The 19,327-nt window shown below is 38.5% G+C and overlaps 1 protein-coding gene across 2 annotated transcripts in view; it reads left to right on the top strand.

Moving 5' to 3' along the window:
* The first annotated feature begins 10,355 nt into the window (after positions 1-10,355).
* igsf3 (immunoglobulin superfamily, member 3) overlaps positions 10,356-19,327 on the top strand; it is a 133,577-nt gene continuing 124,605 nt past the window's right edge. The window contains exons 1-2 of one of the 2 annotated variants that reach the window (XM_083536962.1): positions 10,356-11,118; positions 11,247-11,577. In XM_083536962.1, the coding sequence (XP_083393088.1) occupies positions 11,538-11,577 (40 nt within the window). In that variant the 5' untranslated portion in view covers positions 10,356-11,118; positions 11,247-11,537. Of the gene's footprint in view, positions 11,119-11,225; positions 11,578-19,327 lie in introns of both variants that reach the window. The other variant, XM_083536963.1, reaches the window with a different exon arrangement.

Raw genomic sequence — 19,327 nt, forward strand, 5'->3', positions numbered from 1 at the left:
TACTTGCATAGATTCAGAAATGTACTAGAAGGAGACACACCAATCATCCAAAAGATTTTCCTTCAATTTATGTTTGGATGAGAAATGTGGAGAGTGCTCTTAATCATGTAGCACCAAAATCTACATTGTTGTTCAAGTAGGAACAGATCTGCTGACTGGGCGACCAAAATATATTTACATCAGCTCATATAATACTTGTTTAAACAATCCGTGAGCCCTCATGTTATGTGGATGTGGACCTGAAATAAGTGAAATTTGTTGAACAGGACATTGCTGTTACATTATAGATGAGCTACAGCGCTGTGTGTCCAAAAAGCAACACCTACGTAATTGTCCTTCGCCTGTGTCTCCCTGTTTCTCAGCTGCCTATATATATTTTATTATTTGATAAGAGGGCTGTTCGTCTCAAGAGACATGGGAAAGAGAAGAGAGGAGATGAGAGAAAGAGAGCAGTGAAGGACAAAAAGAATGCAGCCAAGAGAAGTGAGAGGAAAGTGGGAGAGTGGTAAAAAAAAAAAGAAAAACACAGGAGGAGGGATGAAAAGGCAAAGAGAAAGCACACTCTGTCTCCTTTTGTGACAGACAGATAGACACATACGTGCATATAGACACACACACACACACACACACACTGACAAAGGACACTGTTCACACACTGGCAGAGTGAGGTGAAACCAGCACCAAATAAATCCTGAATGTCAAATTTGCCAAACTTAGTAAGTCAATGAAAGTCATTATTGGTCTGCCTGGCTGGAGAACAATGTGTGCCACTGGATATTAACAAGCCATTCATTATTTATCATCACCCACACCATCTTATATTCTCTGATTTAATGAGACACAACATTTTTTTTCAGTTCTTTATTTAATTAGTTCACCTAATTGTTAGCATCCACTGCATCTAAACCTGCATTCTAAATGTCTTGACTTGACATTTTTCCCCTGTTAAAAAACAAATCTGTTCAATATCAAACCAGGATATATATTTAAATAAAATCATGGTCTATTTTTGGATAAGGACGCTATAAAGGTCAAAGTTACCATGCAAATCCAAACGCATTCAGTCCTGTGCTGCCTTGCATTAGAAAATATAAAGTGCATATTTACTGATACCCACTTTCCATTCTTCTCAACCCACATAACATAGCAGTCAGGCAGAATTAAAGTGTTTTTCAAGCTGACAATAGTACGTCCTTTATATATAAGCATACTGGCTGCTTCATTTTTCATTCTGTCTACCTGTCTATTTGCCTTCCTCCTATGATCTCTTCTTTTCATCATTGGATTTCTGATCTTCTCTGCCCTGTCCGTTTACTTCCCGTATTAGTCACTTACTCCTTTCATCACACTCCGTCAAATTGACATATGCTTAAAGCCTGGCGAAAATCTATTCAATCATTTTTTTTAATGAACGCTTGCTGATAATTTGATAAGGTGTTTTAATGAAAAGTTATAACAAGAACTGTTAAAAAAATATATATATATTTATTAAATTCTGTATTGTTGATCTATTGATCTGCCATTCAATCAGTTTTAATTGCACGTTACGCAAAATGTTAATTTTTTGCACAAAATTGCTGTTTGCACTTTTGCATTTTGACTTCTGTAAATAATCAAAATACCTTTACACGTAAGCATGACATTAACAGAACTCTGTCTGTTTCTCTTGATGATAAAAAAACTACACAGAGTTACACAAAACACACAACACCATCCGGGTAAAAAGATTAGAAATCCATCATGTATAAATAGAAGTATTTCTGTGAAAGAAACTCATCCAGCTGCAGGTTATCTGAGAGTGTGAAGTGAATGTCATTGTGTTATCAGAGGCATGCACAATGGCCAGCTGGCCTGTGTTTACTCACAGAGCCTTTGCTGTGGTATTGATGGGACAAATCTGGTTTCTCACAGTTTGCCCAGAGCTGCAGTCAGTAAGTCAGTAATTGAATCCATAGGAGTTTTACACTAGTGTAATTAGATTTTTTTATCTTTATTTTTGTAATAAAATAGTCTTAAAAGTTAATATTGTAAATAAATAATAATAAGTAATTATGATTGTGATATTTGTTATATTTGCATCTGTTTCAGGTTTTTTACGTTTTATTTTCGGTCTAGCCTACTCTACCTCTACCCCATTAGTAAAAATGACCTCATCAGCTGACACTACAAAACAACAAGCTGACACTGAAATCAAATCCCAGCAAATGCTGTGAAACTTAAAAATGTGAAAGGAAACGAATAAATAAAAACGGTTACAATGTATATTAGATCATAGGTAAAAAAGAAATTCTCTCAGCTTATAATAAAGCTGATAATTAAGCAAATCACAAAGCGTAGAGCAGTTAGCAAAAACGATTTAGATTGCTAGTCTTCTGAGAACGCATTAACAACCCAAATCAGGATTGTACCAAACTGATTTAGAAGCCCACTGCTCTAAGTGAATCTGTCCACCTGGCTGTTGGTCTCAAAGTCATGCTCTGATGCTAAAATCACCAATTATTTGCTTAAGGTCCTGCCATACCTGAGAGATTAATTTCGGTTCTCAGTGACAAGCAATGTAAACAAATGTAAACAAATGTAAACAAAAAACATGTCATTTTCAGTGGTAAAAACTGATCTACAATAAAAAAAAAACATTGAAGCATCCACACCATCCATTCACTACTCCTGCTTTGTTTGTGCATGACAGCTCCAGTTTTACCGTCAATTGTTTGCTAATTAACCTGGCCAGTACTGCTTTTTGTGTCTGGCCTCAATAAACCGGTGCAGCGTTGCATAAAAAAGTCATTGATGAAGAACTGGAACACAGACAGAATGTTGACACGGACATGCAGCATAGTGAGGTATTTGTAATGCATAGACAGAGTGAAAGCCTGATTCTTTTCATCTCTTCCCTGGATACAAATAAGGTTGTAAGGACTTTGTAGTTTAGTATGCATACTTCAGCAAAAGTCCTTTATCAGTTGTCTGTAGTCAATACAACATCAGAAAAAAAAAACTAATAAAAACCTGGTTTGTGCAGGTGAGGCCAATTAATTACTTATTGTTGTAATAACAATTGCTAAATTTGAATGTGTTTGATCTATTCTTGTGCTACGACATTTACAATGTTTGAATTTATGTAACTGCACCGGCTTTCTGTCATAGTGCTTAATTTCAAACTATTCACCTTGTTATAATTAAAAAAACAAAGAGACAGTTGAAGACAAGAGTAACAAAGAGTAATAACTACCAACCAGTCCAATATGTTATGCCAACTTCATTTCTAATATTTGCGTTTCAAATTAAATTCATGTGTAAGCTATGGTACTAAAAACTTTCTTTCGGCTTCTCCAATTAGGGGTCGCCACAGCAGATCATCCACATGTTTGATTTGCCACATGTTTTTACACTGGATGCCCTTCCTAACGCAAACTTTCCCATTTATCTGGGCTTGGGACCGGCACTAAGAGTGGTGGGGGTTGGTTCCCTGACTGGGGATCAAACCCGGGCCGCAGCAGTGAGAGCGCCGCATCCTAACCACTAGACTACTAAGCTATGGTGCTGATCTTGTTAAATGCCTATGACACTAAGGCTGTTGATGACAGTCTGGACTTATAAAGATGCTCTGTTTCTGCATTTGTCACTCTGGTGCTGTGCATGGTCTAAACATTGCCTTTCTCCAAAATATTTTAAGTCTTACTCTTGCTTATTGGAAAATCTCACCTACGTGCTGCTGCTGTAATCGTAATAATTGTTCTGTGCTTAACGCAGGGCTGCTATTCACATGCTGCTACTGAGCTTCTTTTTAAAACACCTAACATTTCTTTTATTGTATACAGCTGTAGAAGAGGGAGTTCATAACCCCACTACTCAGTGTTACCCAAAAGAGGAGCGGTTTCCTTTTTAATCTGGCTTGTATCATTTTTTTCAGAGGTCATCTCAGGGACTTTGTCTTTGCATGGTTGCCTCTGGCTTGACTAATGTTTGTTGTTAAAAGCTCTGTATATACATAATTTAATTTAATTGAAAAATACGATTGATATTCAATGTCCATCTGTCCGTGGCATGCTTTGTTATGAATTTCATCCATTATCCATGTGTGTGTTCGTGTGTGTGTGTGTGTGTGTGTGTGTGTGTGACAAAAGAGAAAGAGCGAGAGAGAGCGAGAAACAGCGAGAGAGCAAGAGAGAGAGAGAGAGAGAGAAGAGAGAGAGAGAGAGAGAGAGAGAGAGAGAGAGAGAGAGAGAGAGAGAGAGAGAGAGAGAGAGTTGGAGTTAAAATGTGATTATGTACTACTTATGAAACAGTTCATCAAAGAGATCACATATAATAACCGAATGAATGAACCAGTCTGTCATTATAGAGGGTGAAAAAGATGAGAGAAACTCATGGAATTAAAAAAAAAACTGTTTGGGTTACAATGCTCTGATGAGAGACAGAGGGGGAAATTAATGGAAAATGGAAAAGGCTAGAAGCTACAAAATAATTTTTTTTTTTTTTTTAAGCAATTATCTTTTATACTTTCTTCCAGGATGTTCACAGCAGTTAGTGCATTTCATATTTGAAAGCTGGCACAGTTGCTGATCCTAGCAATAAGCACACAAACTCAGAAGTGAAATATCTTCATAATATTTTTTATATCTTAGTCATTTAAATTTTCAACCTAATCTTATGCAAAGTTAAAGGAAATAATTTTTTTTTACAATAACAATCTCAAGCAAAAGTGATTGTCTTAAGAGTAAATGGGCAGTTTGGCCATCCCAAAATGATTGACTACCTGGAGCATGTGACCTGGTGCCAATTAGATAGTTAAATATCTTAATATATTATTGCGAACTGCTCTGGTGGATAGAAATCCATGTAAAAAATATTTTTTGTACACCCAAAATACCGCCAATAAAATCCTGTGAAACATGTATGCATTTATATGGCAGATTCAAGTACACTGTGTCTTTTTTTTTTCTACTTTACTCTTGGCCCATTCCCCAGTTCTCCCTTCTCATACAACAACTACCAATCATATGCTTCCTACGACACATTTGAAGCCTGCCAACTAAGTCTATTCAAACTGCCGCTCATGCTGTGTTAAAGGGAGGTGTAACATACACAGAGGAAAGCACATTCATGAGCTCACAAATGCCAATGATTGACTAGTTTTGCTGTGATTGATAGGGTAGAGGGTATGCTATCTTTCCCAACCTCTCTTGGTTTCTAAACCCACAGATGACATTTCCATCTTCGGGATTTAATCTTACAATCTTTGGGCAATTGGGTGGTAATGCCCTGATGTTGTACTCTCTGATTACCTGCTCTGTTAGTGCCTGCTATATCTAAGAACGGAATTACAGGTCTCATTGTAAGTTGCTATGGACAAGGGTGTCTGTCCAATGCAATAAATGTAAATGTAAATGTAGATTGAAAACCGAATGTACCGAATGTAATCCTTTTTATGTGCGTAACATCTGAGTTCCCTCAGAAACGTATTAAGTGCCGGACCGCAAATTTGTTTAGTCTTCCCTTCGCACTTTGAGCACATTGATTATTATCATTTATCAATTATTAGTATTAATAAACTTGAAAACATACACAACAATTTTCGGGGGTCTAAAAAAGAAACAGCTACTCACACCATACTGGAGAAATGATTAGTAGTTTGTTGTAGAATGTGCAAACTAGAGATATAGACTCTTTTGTCTTTTTTATGTCCAGCTTCAAGAATTTCTATTAAAAGGAGAAAAAAAAGAAGTAGTGGAAGAAAGTATGCTGAAATAAGTTAAACTGTTAAGTAGATAATATTTTAAAATTACTTTATTAGAGGGACAGCACATGTAGGACGTTTTGGAGACAAGTTGAGGGAGGCGAGATTCAGAGGAGAGACATGGGGTATATCAGTAGAAGAGTGCTGAGGATGGAGCCACCAGGAAGGAGGAAAAGAGGAAGACCAAGGAGAAGGTTAATGGATGTGGTAAAGGAAGACATGCAGGAATTTGGTTTGAAAGAGGCAGATGTAGAGGACGGGGGGTATGGAGACGGATGATCCGCTGTGGTGACCCCTAATGGGAGAAGAAGTTAAAGTAGATAATTTCTTTAGAAAATGTAATATTAAATGTAAAATTCAAACACACACACACACACACACACACACACACACACACACACACACACACACACACACACACACTTATATACACATCTGTATTACCCAAATGGGGTCTAACAAATGAAAACTATTCATTTAATTTTTCTATTTGTTTAATTTTATTTAATCAATTTAATTTGTGCCGATTTAATTGATTACTCAATTTTATCAATATCTTAAAAGTGTATTGCATTCATTAGATTTATTCTATTAATTTTTTTTATATAATTGCATATATTATTTTGCCAAGCAGGCATTTTATTTAAAATTGTTTTATAAATGTAAAATGTTCATGTTCACAAATCTCTATAATAATAAACTGCGTTATAAAAAACGACAAGCAATTTTATGTTTTGCATTTCTTCCCCCAACTGTACCAAAATTGAGCTAAACCGAGGTACATACTGAACCGTGAATTTTGTGTACCTTTACACCCCTAATAACTGTTGAAATAGTCATCCATTTCACACAGAGGGTTAGCTACTCCAGCTCTGTTTTGCCATTTAGCTCCAATTCTTAGTATTTAGTATTTTTGGCCTTAATACACCAGTGCAAAGCTGCATGGAGGTTATTGATGAGGAACTTTAACCTCGACAGAATGTTGACAAGGTCAAACAGCAATCTTGAGGTATTTGTATTGCGCAGTAAAAGCTTGACGCTCTTCATCTCTTCCCTGGATATAAATAAGGTTGATAGGATGTTGTAGTTCAGCATGCATTTCATCAGCATGGCATCAGAAGTGAGCAATAATAGTTGATAGTGACCTTGTTCATTTGTCTGTAGTCAATACAGGGGCAGCAGAAAAACAAAGAAAATCCTGGTCAATACTCGAAGGTTGAGAACCAAATAAAACCCTGGCTCTGTGCCTTCTCAATGTAGACCTCTATTGCATTTGTCTCCTTCAGACATAATAGACCTGGTGCTGTATAGAAACTCAATGGTTCACTCACCTGGCCTGGAAGATCAGAGGCTTTGTTTTTATTTTTTTTGGCAATAGACATTAATGAGCTTGGGTGCATTCCAGGCTCTACCCACCACCAGGATGTCAGAGTCAGAGGCTACTTAACTGCTCTAAGGCTAAAAACTTCTAGGGCACAGTTGTTGTTTCAATAAAGTAATAGTAAGATACAGTCCAGTTAGAGAAGACAGACAAAGAGGGAGGAATCCTTCTCAAAAGTTTCTTAAAACCATTCAGACTCTCTGTTCTCTGTTCAGACTCGGCAAAGGTTTCAAATTTCCTATTTTCCATAAGTGATCAGAATCTTAAAGTTGGCTGTAAAACCTGTTTAAACCCATTTTCAGTTTTTTCCCAGAAAACAGTAGGGCATTGTCACACGCTGTGAATAAGCAGTAAAGCAGTTAAGAAAGAGTACTGAATCATAAAACATTGCAGTCACCGGGGTTACAACATACAACCTTACCTGTTCCACTACTGATTCTACTTCTCATAAGGATACTGGAGTACTAGCTAATCTCTGACTAATCCCCACTCAAGGTCATGCAGTTAAAACACAAATAAAACACTCCTCTTATCTAACAGAAAACAGTGCATGCAAGTTCTTACAAATGAATCCTTATTTTTTTTCACACTTCCTCCTTGGTTACAAAATGTCACACAGTTGACCTCCCTTCATACCATCTAGAGTAAAAAATAACTGCAAACACATCCACGTTTCAGTTGCCCCCTTTGACATGGATTGAACCTTTTTACAGTTGGAATGCTTTGATGCTACACTATTTCTCTCATGTACTAAAACCAAATTAGCCAAATGAAAATGGAAGAACTTCTCCCATAAAACTCGAACCATTGGTCTTCATGAGCTCAGACTTATATTAATGGAATTTAAATCAAACAACCAGCACTTATTCACTGTGATCCTGTCCTCTCTGACCTACTCCCAACATAATATCACAGATAGGATGATTCATTTCTGGAATGACTAGGTGCACGACCTATTGTCCAGGTGCACATAAGGTAGAATGACCTCTCCGATGACATTATCATCATCACATCGCCATGCCAGAATCTGCTCATATCCTCTTTCATCTACTTTAATTTTATCTGTTTGAGATTGGCAGGTGCTGTTGACCTTGTGCTGAATTGTCCCCACTGTTTGCAGGTGAAAGGTATGGCAGTGAAAGTGGAATGAGATTGGTAATATAGGCACTTTCCTATATATGTATAACTGCATTTTAGGTTCTGGTTAAGCAGTTAATAAAATACTGCGGTTGCTTTATCTTTAACTCTGTGCTTTTATTGCTCTCCTTCAATAGCCTTGTTTTTTTTTTATTTAGCAAATGCCAAAGTAGATTTACAGAGATAAATTGGTTATAAAGTATGAATTTATGTTAGTGCCTATAATTTTGGTGCCTATAAGTTTATCCCTATGCAATCAGAATCAGAATGTGTGGTTTTTTTTCCCAGCTGTTGATGACTCTCAAATGTACAGACATAAATAACACTATAAGTTTTGCTTGAACTATACAAGACAAAACAGACTTTACGAGACAATACAGACTTTACAAGACAATACAGACTTTACGAGATAATATAGATAATACGAGTATTAAATGGAACACAATATACAGAGTATATGACAGATCAGTAATGTACATAAAGTGTGAGAGTGCATGGTAGTGCAGATAGCAGCATTGTGTAAGATAAATAGGTACTTTAGAACTTTGTACAATATACAGTACAGCAGCAATAGTGTGTGTAACATATGGGGATGAAGTGATGACTGACTGGTCTGATAATGCAGTACTTATAGATATGAAGCAGGGCATATAATTAAGGTCAGTTGTTAATTAGGGTGATTGCCTGAGGAAGGAAACTGTTCTGGTGCCTGGCAGTTTTTTCTGCCCATCTCCTGGTTCTTGTATAGTACAAGTCCTGGAGAGTGGGCAGGGGAGCACCAATCATTGTTTCTGCTGTTTTAACTTTTTGCTGCAGTCTGTTCCTGTAATGTTTTGTTGCTGGATATACACAGGTCAGATTAAATGACTTCAGTGTAGTACTGTATCAACAGCTCCTGTGGCAGACCATACTTCCTTAATTGGCATAAAAAGTACATCCTCTGCTGGGCCTTTTTTTTTAGAATAGAGTTTTTGTTGGACTCCCATTCCAGCATAAACTCTATTCTAAAAAAAGGCAAGCGAGTTTCAACAGTAGCAAGGAAAAACATCCTGAAATTGTATAAGGAAGAAACCTTGAGAAGAACCAGACTTAAAAGAGAGCACAACCTTGTATCTCCATTCATTGCAGTTCCACCATTGTTGAGGTGTGCTGTTCAGTGATTAGTCTTTTTAATGTAGAACTGTTCATGCAAATTGCTGTCTTGAGCCACTGGCGCAGACTGTGTATATTAATTACAGACCGAATCCATCCTCACAGATCTTGAGTTGCTCAGTAAATTAATGAATATTTAGGCTGTATATGTCAAATCATCAGTTCGAAAGATAAATGAAATATTTCGACTGTTACATAAAAGTTAAAGACACTGTACAGTGTGATCAGGGTGCAAGTATGGACTTAATCAAGACTAGCTAAGGCAGCATAACTCAAAGGGAGAGCCAGAAGGTAACACAGGCATGAGGGATTTCTGGGATAAGAGACGCCACACCACCATTAACAAACCTGAGTGAACGCATCAGAGCATCCAAACATCTTAATTGACCAAAATACTCCATATACATGATTCTGCTATGATCTGCTCCTTTATCTAAAACAAAAGCCTCCGAACTGTATATAGACTATGTTTATATAGTCGAAGCATGACTATATAAATGTTTTATGTACATGTTTTTGGGGATTTATTGTATTGTGATTTACAGTGAAGGTAGTGAAAATAGTTTAATTACATACTGTGTATACATAAATTTACACAATACCACTAATTTTACAATTTTAAAGTACTTTATTAACATGATGGCCTGGTTGCTTTTATACAATATTGCCAAAACATCAATATAGGAAAAAAGTGAGAAATTTCTGTTGACAATAACTATTTTACTGTTAAAGAAAAATTGCATTGAAGTAAAGATTAACAACAATAATGATGTGCTTCACTTAATGCATTTTACAAATTACGGTGCATTGTATTTTACTGATTTAGTTGTTTGCAGCTAGGGGGCGTGGTGAGAGAAGCACGCTCTTGGAGTGTAGGCGGGGTTCAAATGAAAGCACCACCCAGGAGGCGGGGTAACCGGCTGAATGGGAGGGGCTTATTAGGTTTTGAAATATGAGGACTATGAACCGCAGTCGCTCATGAGGTAAGGTTCGGATAAAGAAAAAAAAGAGTTGTTTTTAAAACCGGCAGATACAGATAGTGTTAGAAATGTACAAGAATAAATTAAAAACAGCATGCACTGGAAAAAAAATAATAATAATAAGGCTCTTTTAGATGGTTGCCTGAACAGTTCACCCGGTATGTAACAGGAACCGGTGTATGTTTATACAAATACAGTACTGTCCAGAAATAGGGTCAAGAAATAGAATCATTGTTTTTTGGAGAGCGGTTGATAAACTGTATATTTTTTTGGTTATCACTCTATCATTAAAATCAGGATTTTTCGTTTCCTGGAAAGATCCCCCACGCGTTTTCGGGGCCATCGAGCTCGCGGATAATCCCGGATTGAGCGAGGGAAAGCATTGCGGCGCGAGGAGCGCGCGCCTAAAAAAAAAATAATACTCTTAAATCCACGCTTAAAAAAAACATAAAACATTTCCTTTTTGTTGTGCTCGTCTTCAACGGGAAAATGGGTTGTGCGACCTTAGGTGGGCGCTTCTTCTACTCCTACTCCTCCTCCCCCTTCTTCTCCTATTCACATCTCTGCTGCTGAAGGTGAAGCCTCGCAGGAGGAGCATCTCCATACAAACGGGCGCGCGCGTACACACGCACGCACTCGCGCGCATTTATATACACACGCATGTGTACAACCAGCGCACGCACCGATTATAGCGGCTGAACTGGGAAACACGGCGGTGAGCTGCACAGGTATCCTCTACCTATTCAGGACAATATCTGACAATCGAGGAACTGGCATCCGAGGCTGTCATTCATCATTCACTTTCTCTTTTTTTTTTCTTTTATCCTCCAACAAGGTGCTGTTTGTTTGCTCCCAGGCGTGGACAAGCAGCTGTAGCGTTTTCACACGCGCTGTGTTTAAAGCGAAACCAAACCGGGACAGGACAGTAGACTGGATATAACCTTACCTAAAGGGAGTATATAGTGCTGATGTGTAAACTGTGGACATAGAACACACGCAAGCACGCACACACGCGCGCGCGCGGATATTATAGACTAGGAGCGACATTTTCCGCCTGGAAGACTGAAATCTCGGTGAAGGAAATATTGCAGTTAAAGGAGAAGGAAGTTTGAGTGGAGCAGCACTGGGACACGTTCATTCTCCGGCGATGGATATCAAATTGCTGATTGTAGCCTTTGTCCTTTTCGGTAAGTGTGTGTGTGTGTGTGTGTGTGTGTGTGTGTGTGTGTGTGTGTGTGTGTGTGTGTGTGTTTTAAATACCTTTATTCGGATCCAATCTCTAAAGGAATCTGAAATGAGATAAATTGACTTGTTGCTGTTTATTCCTTTCTTGCTCTAATTTTCTCATCACGTTTACTGTACTGTTATTATAACAGCATGGTGGAAGCTCTTGTGAAATTTTTTTGCCTTTTCATATATTCATTCATGTGCTGATTATAGAGGATGAACCAGCCATATACATTATTTCTTTTTTTCCTTCCAAATAAAGAATTGTAAATGAATGGGCACTGAAACAGATTGTTCGGTTTAAGCACAAGGCTGACTGTTTGCTTGGTGTGTGTCCTAAGTCGTGACTGGTGTTAATAGAGTGCGCTCATCCGATTTTAATGATCTAGAATCCTTACAGTAGAATTGCAGTCCATCCAATTGGATGCAAGCTCATGGTACTGCCTGTAAGCATCTCATGCGTGCATGGTGTGACGCAATTTCGCCACAATACCTCCTCTGTACTTAAGGGAATAAGCATTCATGGGCAGTTTTGGGGGAGGATTTTTTTTTTCTTTTTTTTTGATGATGACTTCTTTCCGAAACACTGTTCGTGATGTGACTAATCAGCTTTTGGAAGAACATGAGAGCTCAACCTGAGGTTTAATATGCTTTCAGAGACCACAGGGGAGGAGATCGGTATTGCTCTAGGCGAATAAATCGTGTAGACACTGGAGAGGCCAATCAATCCTGATTCAGCCAATGGGCCTCGACTAATGTCTAAGGTCTTGACCTTGCATTTTCAGCGAAGCAAGTTGTGATGAGGATTAAAGCGAGGCTTAAAGCTCTTGGTGCTAGAAAAGCTCTCGTTCTCTCCCGAGAGCAGTTGTTGGTGCATTCGCACACGGACACACACACACACATGAGTGAGCTCAGATAGTTTGCCATATCCTACGCTGTGATCACACTAGAGGCTGGCAGCACAAGCGTGTGATAGTCACCGATTACGCATGCTTGAAAAACAGGCAGCTTCATTTTCTAAAGGTTTGTTTGTGCATGGCTCTAAACCTGGCAGCATTTTAAGTGATGATCAGGCAGAGCCCTTTGCACACATTTATCAGTAGGTCTTTGTTGTTGTTGTCAGCTGATGCAACCATGACCTGGGTCATTTATGAGTTTAACACACATCTATCAAATTCCCCCTAGCTCTGTCTCAGTCTGAACCAAGTCCAAAAAAACGTACTTGGAATCGGATGCTGTTATAAATTGGACCGGTGTTGTCTGAAACGTAGATCTGCACTTACGTGCACACACAAAGTCCCTTGCGGCACTTTACATATCATTTACATATTCTTGGTGCCAGTCACACATACACCTCCCCGTCACACACACCCATTCTGACACCCATTGAAATACACTGCATGCATCTAAACAAACAACAGATGGCTTTAGTTTCCTGGACAAGAGGCATGTTAGTTCCACAGGGAGGAAGGAGATGAGGTGGGAATAGAGCCTGTGCCCACTGTGAGCATTCCTACCATATCAAAAATGTGTCCTGCTGCCAGATTTCCTCTATCTATCTGAAAATGTGCCCTCACATTGCAGTTTCTTTGAATAAGCCATTGCAAAATCGAAATAGTTTGAACTCTGGTAGAGTGTGGGGGGAAAAAATAGCTAAGCATAATAGCATTGAACCATTGCATTTCACATCAAAATCAATCTACCATATGCCCAAAACTTCTCTTTCACTTTAGATACGTGGCTCCAATGATACTCCTTTGTTTGTCTTTTCTCCGCCTCCCTTTCAGTGGCATTGAGTGTGAATAGAACAAGCTGGATGATGCTAATGTTGATCTGATTTATATTAATGGAATCTAAACAGTATGTCAGATTTCCCACAAGGCTCTGTGTTGTGAGTCTTTAGAGTTGCTATCCTAAAATGTTTATGAGACATGTCTAGGTGAGCTCTCTGAATCTGCTCTAACCACATCATAATGCTGGCAGATGTGACAGTATGATGTTATGTTTCTACTAATAAGCATTTCTTGTGTTCTACTCATTTTCTGTGTATTCTACTCTGTTTTTTTTTTTTTAAGCGTCTCCTTTTTTTCGTTAGCACAGGCTCAGCAAAAACGCAATCTTGTGATGCGCATCACCTTTTCCTGCCACATCATAAAATCAGCCATCTGTCTGGCTGGGGCAGAGCCTATCGCAGAGAGACTGCTGTGCTGAATTTAGACTGGCGAAGCTGCGGGGTGATCTAGGGAATTTAGAAGTGGCATACTAGACACTCCAGACGTGGCTGGGGGTTGATTTTATTAAGCAGGTAGACAGGAGAGTTTGAGGGGAAAGAACATGGCTGTGGATTTGAGTCATTTTCTAGATCCAATATACATTTCCCAGAGACGAGGGAAAAAGATTATTCGAAAGCTTCTTTCCTCTTATGCCCCTTCTCTTTCCTCACTCTGTTTTTCTTTTTACCTGTATTTTTCCTCTAAATATGTTGCAGATTTTGCAAGAAAGTTTGGATTCTGTTGTTTGTGTAATTAGTTGTCCAAAAGTTGAAATGTTACAGTAAAGGCTTCTAATAGGGAAATGAAAACCAAATGGAAAACCTTTCCCTTTTCTTCTTTTTTTTTTAATTTGTAATTTTATTTTTATACTCAATGTAAATCCCCAGTGTTTTAACTGGGCGGCAAACTTAGTCATCACGCAAGATTTGATTTGGCTCAGTGTGTTTTACCAACTAAAACCTAGTTACTAAAACTAAAACTGTTTAGGTCAGTCCTCTTAAATTCTACAAAATACTGGGAGAATGTACAATGTGGATCAAACGGTAGATGGAATGTTTGATATTACAGCGAATGGGGCTCTTCTGTTATCCAAAAGAAGAAATACAGTTTCCTTTATCCACTCTCTGTCCATGCTATTAAGATGAGAATTATCAGCAACCATTTTTATGTTTATTCATGATCAACTTTAAAGTTTAAAGGTAATTTATTAGGTATAGCTTGGAGAGGATGAGTGAGAGGAAAAACTATGTGAGAGAGAGAGAGAGAGAGAGTGAGAGAGAGAGAGTGTGTGTTAGAGGGATAGAAGGGGGTATAGGTGTGTGTGTGTGTGTGTGTGTGTGTGTGTATGTGTATATATATATAGATATAGATATAGATATAGATATAGATATATAGATATATATAGATAGATGTGTGTGTGTGTATATATACACTATATTCCAAAATATATAAAGTATATACCAAATGTATTGGGTCACCTGGTCATAAGTACTGTGATTCTTGAGCATTTAATTCCACATTTAGTCCCAATTTGCTCTTATAATTTCCTCCACTTTTCAGGAGAGCTGTTCCACTAGATTCTAGAACGTGCTTATGGATATTTGTGTTCATCAGCCACAAAGGTATTACGAAAGGCAGGTACTGATGTAGGTAAGGAGACCTGGGGTGCAGTCAGCATGCCAACTCATCCAAAAGTGTTCAGTGGGGATGAGATCACAGCTCTCTCACTCAAGATCTTCCTCTACAAAACATGTAAACCATATCTTCAGGGAGCTCACTTTGTGCACAGGGGGCATTGCCATGCTGGAACAGGTTTGGATTTCTAAGTTCAAGTGAATGCAAAATTTTATTATAGCGCATCCAAAGACGTCCTATAGAATTGAGTGCCTCCAGATGTGTGGTAACAGTTTGGGAAAGAACCACATATATCAGGAAAGGTCAGGTGACCCAATAATTTTGGCAATACAATGTGTGTATATATAATATAATGTTAGTGTGTGTGTGTGTGTGTGTGTGTGTGTGTGTGTGTGTGTGTGTGTGTGTGTGAGAGGGAAAGATTATGTGTACAAGAGAAAGAGTGTGGTTGAGAGGAAAAAGAGAGTTAAACAATGACTAGGACAATGACTAGCTTTGAATAGTCAGTGAACTAGGCTTGAAAAGATTGAAGATGGTGTCAGGAATCAGCGATAGATTACAACCATTTAAATGTCTCTGGGAAAATGTAGCATCTGCAGCTTTAAAATACCCCCCCCCCCCCCCCCCAAAAGAAAAAAATAAAAATAAAACAGTCGTATACGAACCTGCTGTCTGACTCCGAAGCAGAGCAACAAAACATCTTCCTCTTATGCATCTTACTTCCCTCGTCCTTTCTACCGAATAGATAAAGCCCTCGAATGTCTCACCGTCAAAACAAGTAAAGAGACTTGGTACGCAACACGGCACGTTGTTTATAACGCCGACTTTCCTATACACAAATTCGATCGTCACATGCACATGCAGTTTATATTCTTTTATTTACAGTTCATATGAACTGGCGAGTCTTCTTCTTATTTCGGCTTCTCCAATTAGGGGTCGCCAGCGGATCATCCGTCTCCACACCCCCCCTGTCCTCTACATCTGCCTCTTTCAAACCAACTACCTGCATGTCTTCCCTCACTACATCCATAAACCTCCTCCTTGGTCTTCCTCTTTTCCTCCTTCCTGGTGGCTCCATCCTCAGAATTCTCCTACCGATATACCCCATGTCCATCTCAATCTCGCCTCCCTCACCGTGTCTCCAAAACGTCCTACATGCGCTGTCCCTCTAATAAACTTTCTAATTTTCTAATTCTGTCCTCGTCACTCCCAACAAAAACGTCAATCTTCAGCTCTGCTACCTCCAGCTTCGCCTCCTGTCTTTTACTGGCGATTAACAACCCAAATTCATCTCTAATCCTAGCGAATGCAGCAACGGCTGATTCATCAGCAGCTCCGACTTCCTTCCTCTCGTCCGACTCGCAGGCAATTCTCTCGTTCCTTAAGCGATAGTTATGGGGCACGATTATACAAAAACAAGTTCCACGCTCTCGCACAAGCCTAACTTGGTGATCAAAACCAAAATATATTACTCCTGAAGTCTTTATTAAGTGTTTGCACTAGATGTCATGGAGCTCAACAAGAGACCAGACTCTGACTCTACTACAATGTTGAGTGTAATAAGGTCAGTACGAGTTGGTTTTAGGTTCACAAACCAGTGAGCACTAAACTAGTATTTTAATACACTGCCATTCTATTCATTTTTCTCAAAAAAAAAAAAAAAAATCACCAGTATAAATCTATCTATCTATCTATCTATCTATCTATCTATCTATCTATCTATCTATCTATCTATCTATCTATCTATCTATCTATCTATCTATCTATCTATCTATCTATCTATCTTTTTTTTTTTTTTTTTACTAGAAAGGAATGGGTCATTAAGTTCGCACAGAGCATAGTTAGCAGACGCTCTTCTGTCAAGCACTCTCCTCTTTCTGAATCTCTGGTGTTTCAGTGGTTTTCATATTTTTTCTCCTGCTGCGTGAGGAAACAGGCCCGAGGAACTGAGTTCAGCCTGACGGCTCAGACTCCACGGCTCAGAGTAAGATCCTGCTGTGCACAGAGCAAAGTGGAGCCATTCGCCCCAGCAGGACCGCCTGCACACGACACTGCTTTTACACAGAGCTCTCAAATATCCCGCCGTCATGCAAAGACCATTCAGGCTCCGGATACACAACACGCATGTAGTGACTCTCTGTTCTGCATAGAAATAGGATATAAGTAGTCAATAAGGCACGTGTGAAATGTTTCAACGTTTGTTTAACGCCATAAGAAGACCTAAGAATGAGCCGTTAACCACAAACTGTCAGCGGTTGGTCTCCCAAGTGTGAAAATAGGTAGGAAAAAATCCAGAGAGTCCAGCTTCGTGCACTATTCTTCATTTGAATTAAACATTTGCCATTCATTGAATGTCAGTCCATGTTCACATTTGAACTACCAGCATCTGGATGTCTTGGGAATTATGTCCTCTCCTCATTAGAATGGTTTTGTTTTCTTCATTTTCAGTTCAATTTAGTTTTTAAATATACCAAAAGCTTCTTTTGTTCCTGCTTTTCCTGATGAACTGATGCTGATGTCCTCAGAGGGGGTTAAGCAGGTTATTTGTTTAAACTGGGTGTGACCTGGTCTCAATCACAGTTGGATTGTTCTCTCTATTGTCTTGTCATTTGTTGAGTGTAAACATAGTTCCTGATGGCTGTTCAGGCTGATGTGTGTTTTTCAGGCTGATCACTTTTTTTAAAAGGTAGATTAAAGTTCGGCCCTGAGTCCAGGTAAATGAGGTTTGTTCCATCCATGTGTTTGCCTGAAGAGGCTCCGATAAGATGGGAACACAAATGTTTGTGTGCGTGTGTGTGTTAACACGTTCCTCCCCCTTGGCTGGTAAACAGGATCTTTTTCCAACCTCCTGTAATCCCCTCCCTGCCTCAGGCTGTCTCACAGTTGCAGAGAAGGAATGATCAACAATCCCCCCCATTTAAACTTTCCTCAACATGCTCATCTCTGAACAGGGGGTCATCTTTAATGACTGCGCTCATTTTATGGCCTTGTAGTTTTACAAAGGAAGTCGTGGTATGTGCATTTGTTAGGGCAGAACAGCTGCACATGCCCCCTGATATTCAAGACTGATGCAAAACACAGACCCACACAACCATATGGAAATGTTTCTATCCCCAGAGTGACTTCACCTGAACACTGGAATGGCACAGCAGTCACTTTAATACCAGCACATGGATGCTTCAGTGGCAGTCACACTGGGAATCTGTACTTTTATCAGAATCACTCATGCACATATCCATCTCTTTCTGTCGAATATATATATGTGTGTGTGTGTGTGTGTGTGTGTGTGTGTGTGTGTGTGTGTGTGTGTGTGTGTGTGTGTGTGTGTATATTATTCTTAACCTTATTTTTATACTTTGCAGTTATACTTTATTCTTCTATTATACTTTGATACCTTTATACTATATTTACTTTTTATTTTTGTCTATTTTATATTCTATTTCTATTTTCATGTTTAGATGTTGACAGTCATAAAAAGCATTTCACTACATGTATTACTCTGTACGAATGTGTAATGTAACAAATAAAATTTTTTATTTTAATTTAGATGCTTCCTAAATTAAAATAAAAGGTGATCATTTATATAATCTTCAGATTTTCTATATACATGTGTGTGCATATACATGCCTGTGATCAAGTTAGGACACGGACTGACTGGACACCAACATGGTTTCTTAAAATGCACGGTAAAATCACAGCAAACGTAAGACACGTGAGACTTTAATTACAGTTGGAGCTTCAGCATTGAAATGATCTCTCCTGCTGTTGTGAGAAAAGTGTTTGTGAATTCATTGGAAATGATGTTAATTTCTGCATGCCAAATGTAATCATCCAAAATTAATATTAAATATGCATCTTGATTAATCTCCAGAGATACTGCAGAAAGCTCAATAAATGTATTAGAGATGATTCTCAGACATTCGCTGCAGTCAGGACAGTTTAGATCTTAATGTCTATGGGCCAAATATACACTATAAAAGTTTGTGGATATCTGACCATAAGATTGGTCTGTGCTTTCTGAATATCCCATTCCATTCAGGGTTCCAATTCATCCTCAGAGTGTAGCAGGCTGATCAAGATTTTCTATATTACATATTTTCATGAAGCTGGAACAACTGGAACATGTTTGGGTCTCTTGGTTGGAAATAGTCCGTATAGTCCCAATGCTTTTGTCCATATAGTGTGTGTATATAGTATATAGTTTTGTCAGATTTGTATGTAAAAAAGTTATCTAACTACATCTAAAATTACTAAATTCCATTTTTTAAATACAAATATTTTAATGTTTTCTTAAGTAGAGATA

Source organism: Silurus aristotelis (assembly GCF_946808225.1).
Source record: "Silurus aristotelis genome assembly, chromosome: 3".
Taxonomy (NCBI): Eukaryota; Metazoa; Chordata; class Actinopteri; order Siluriformes; family Siluridae; genus Silurus; species Silurus aristotelis.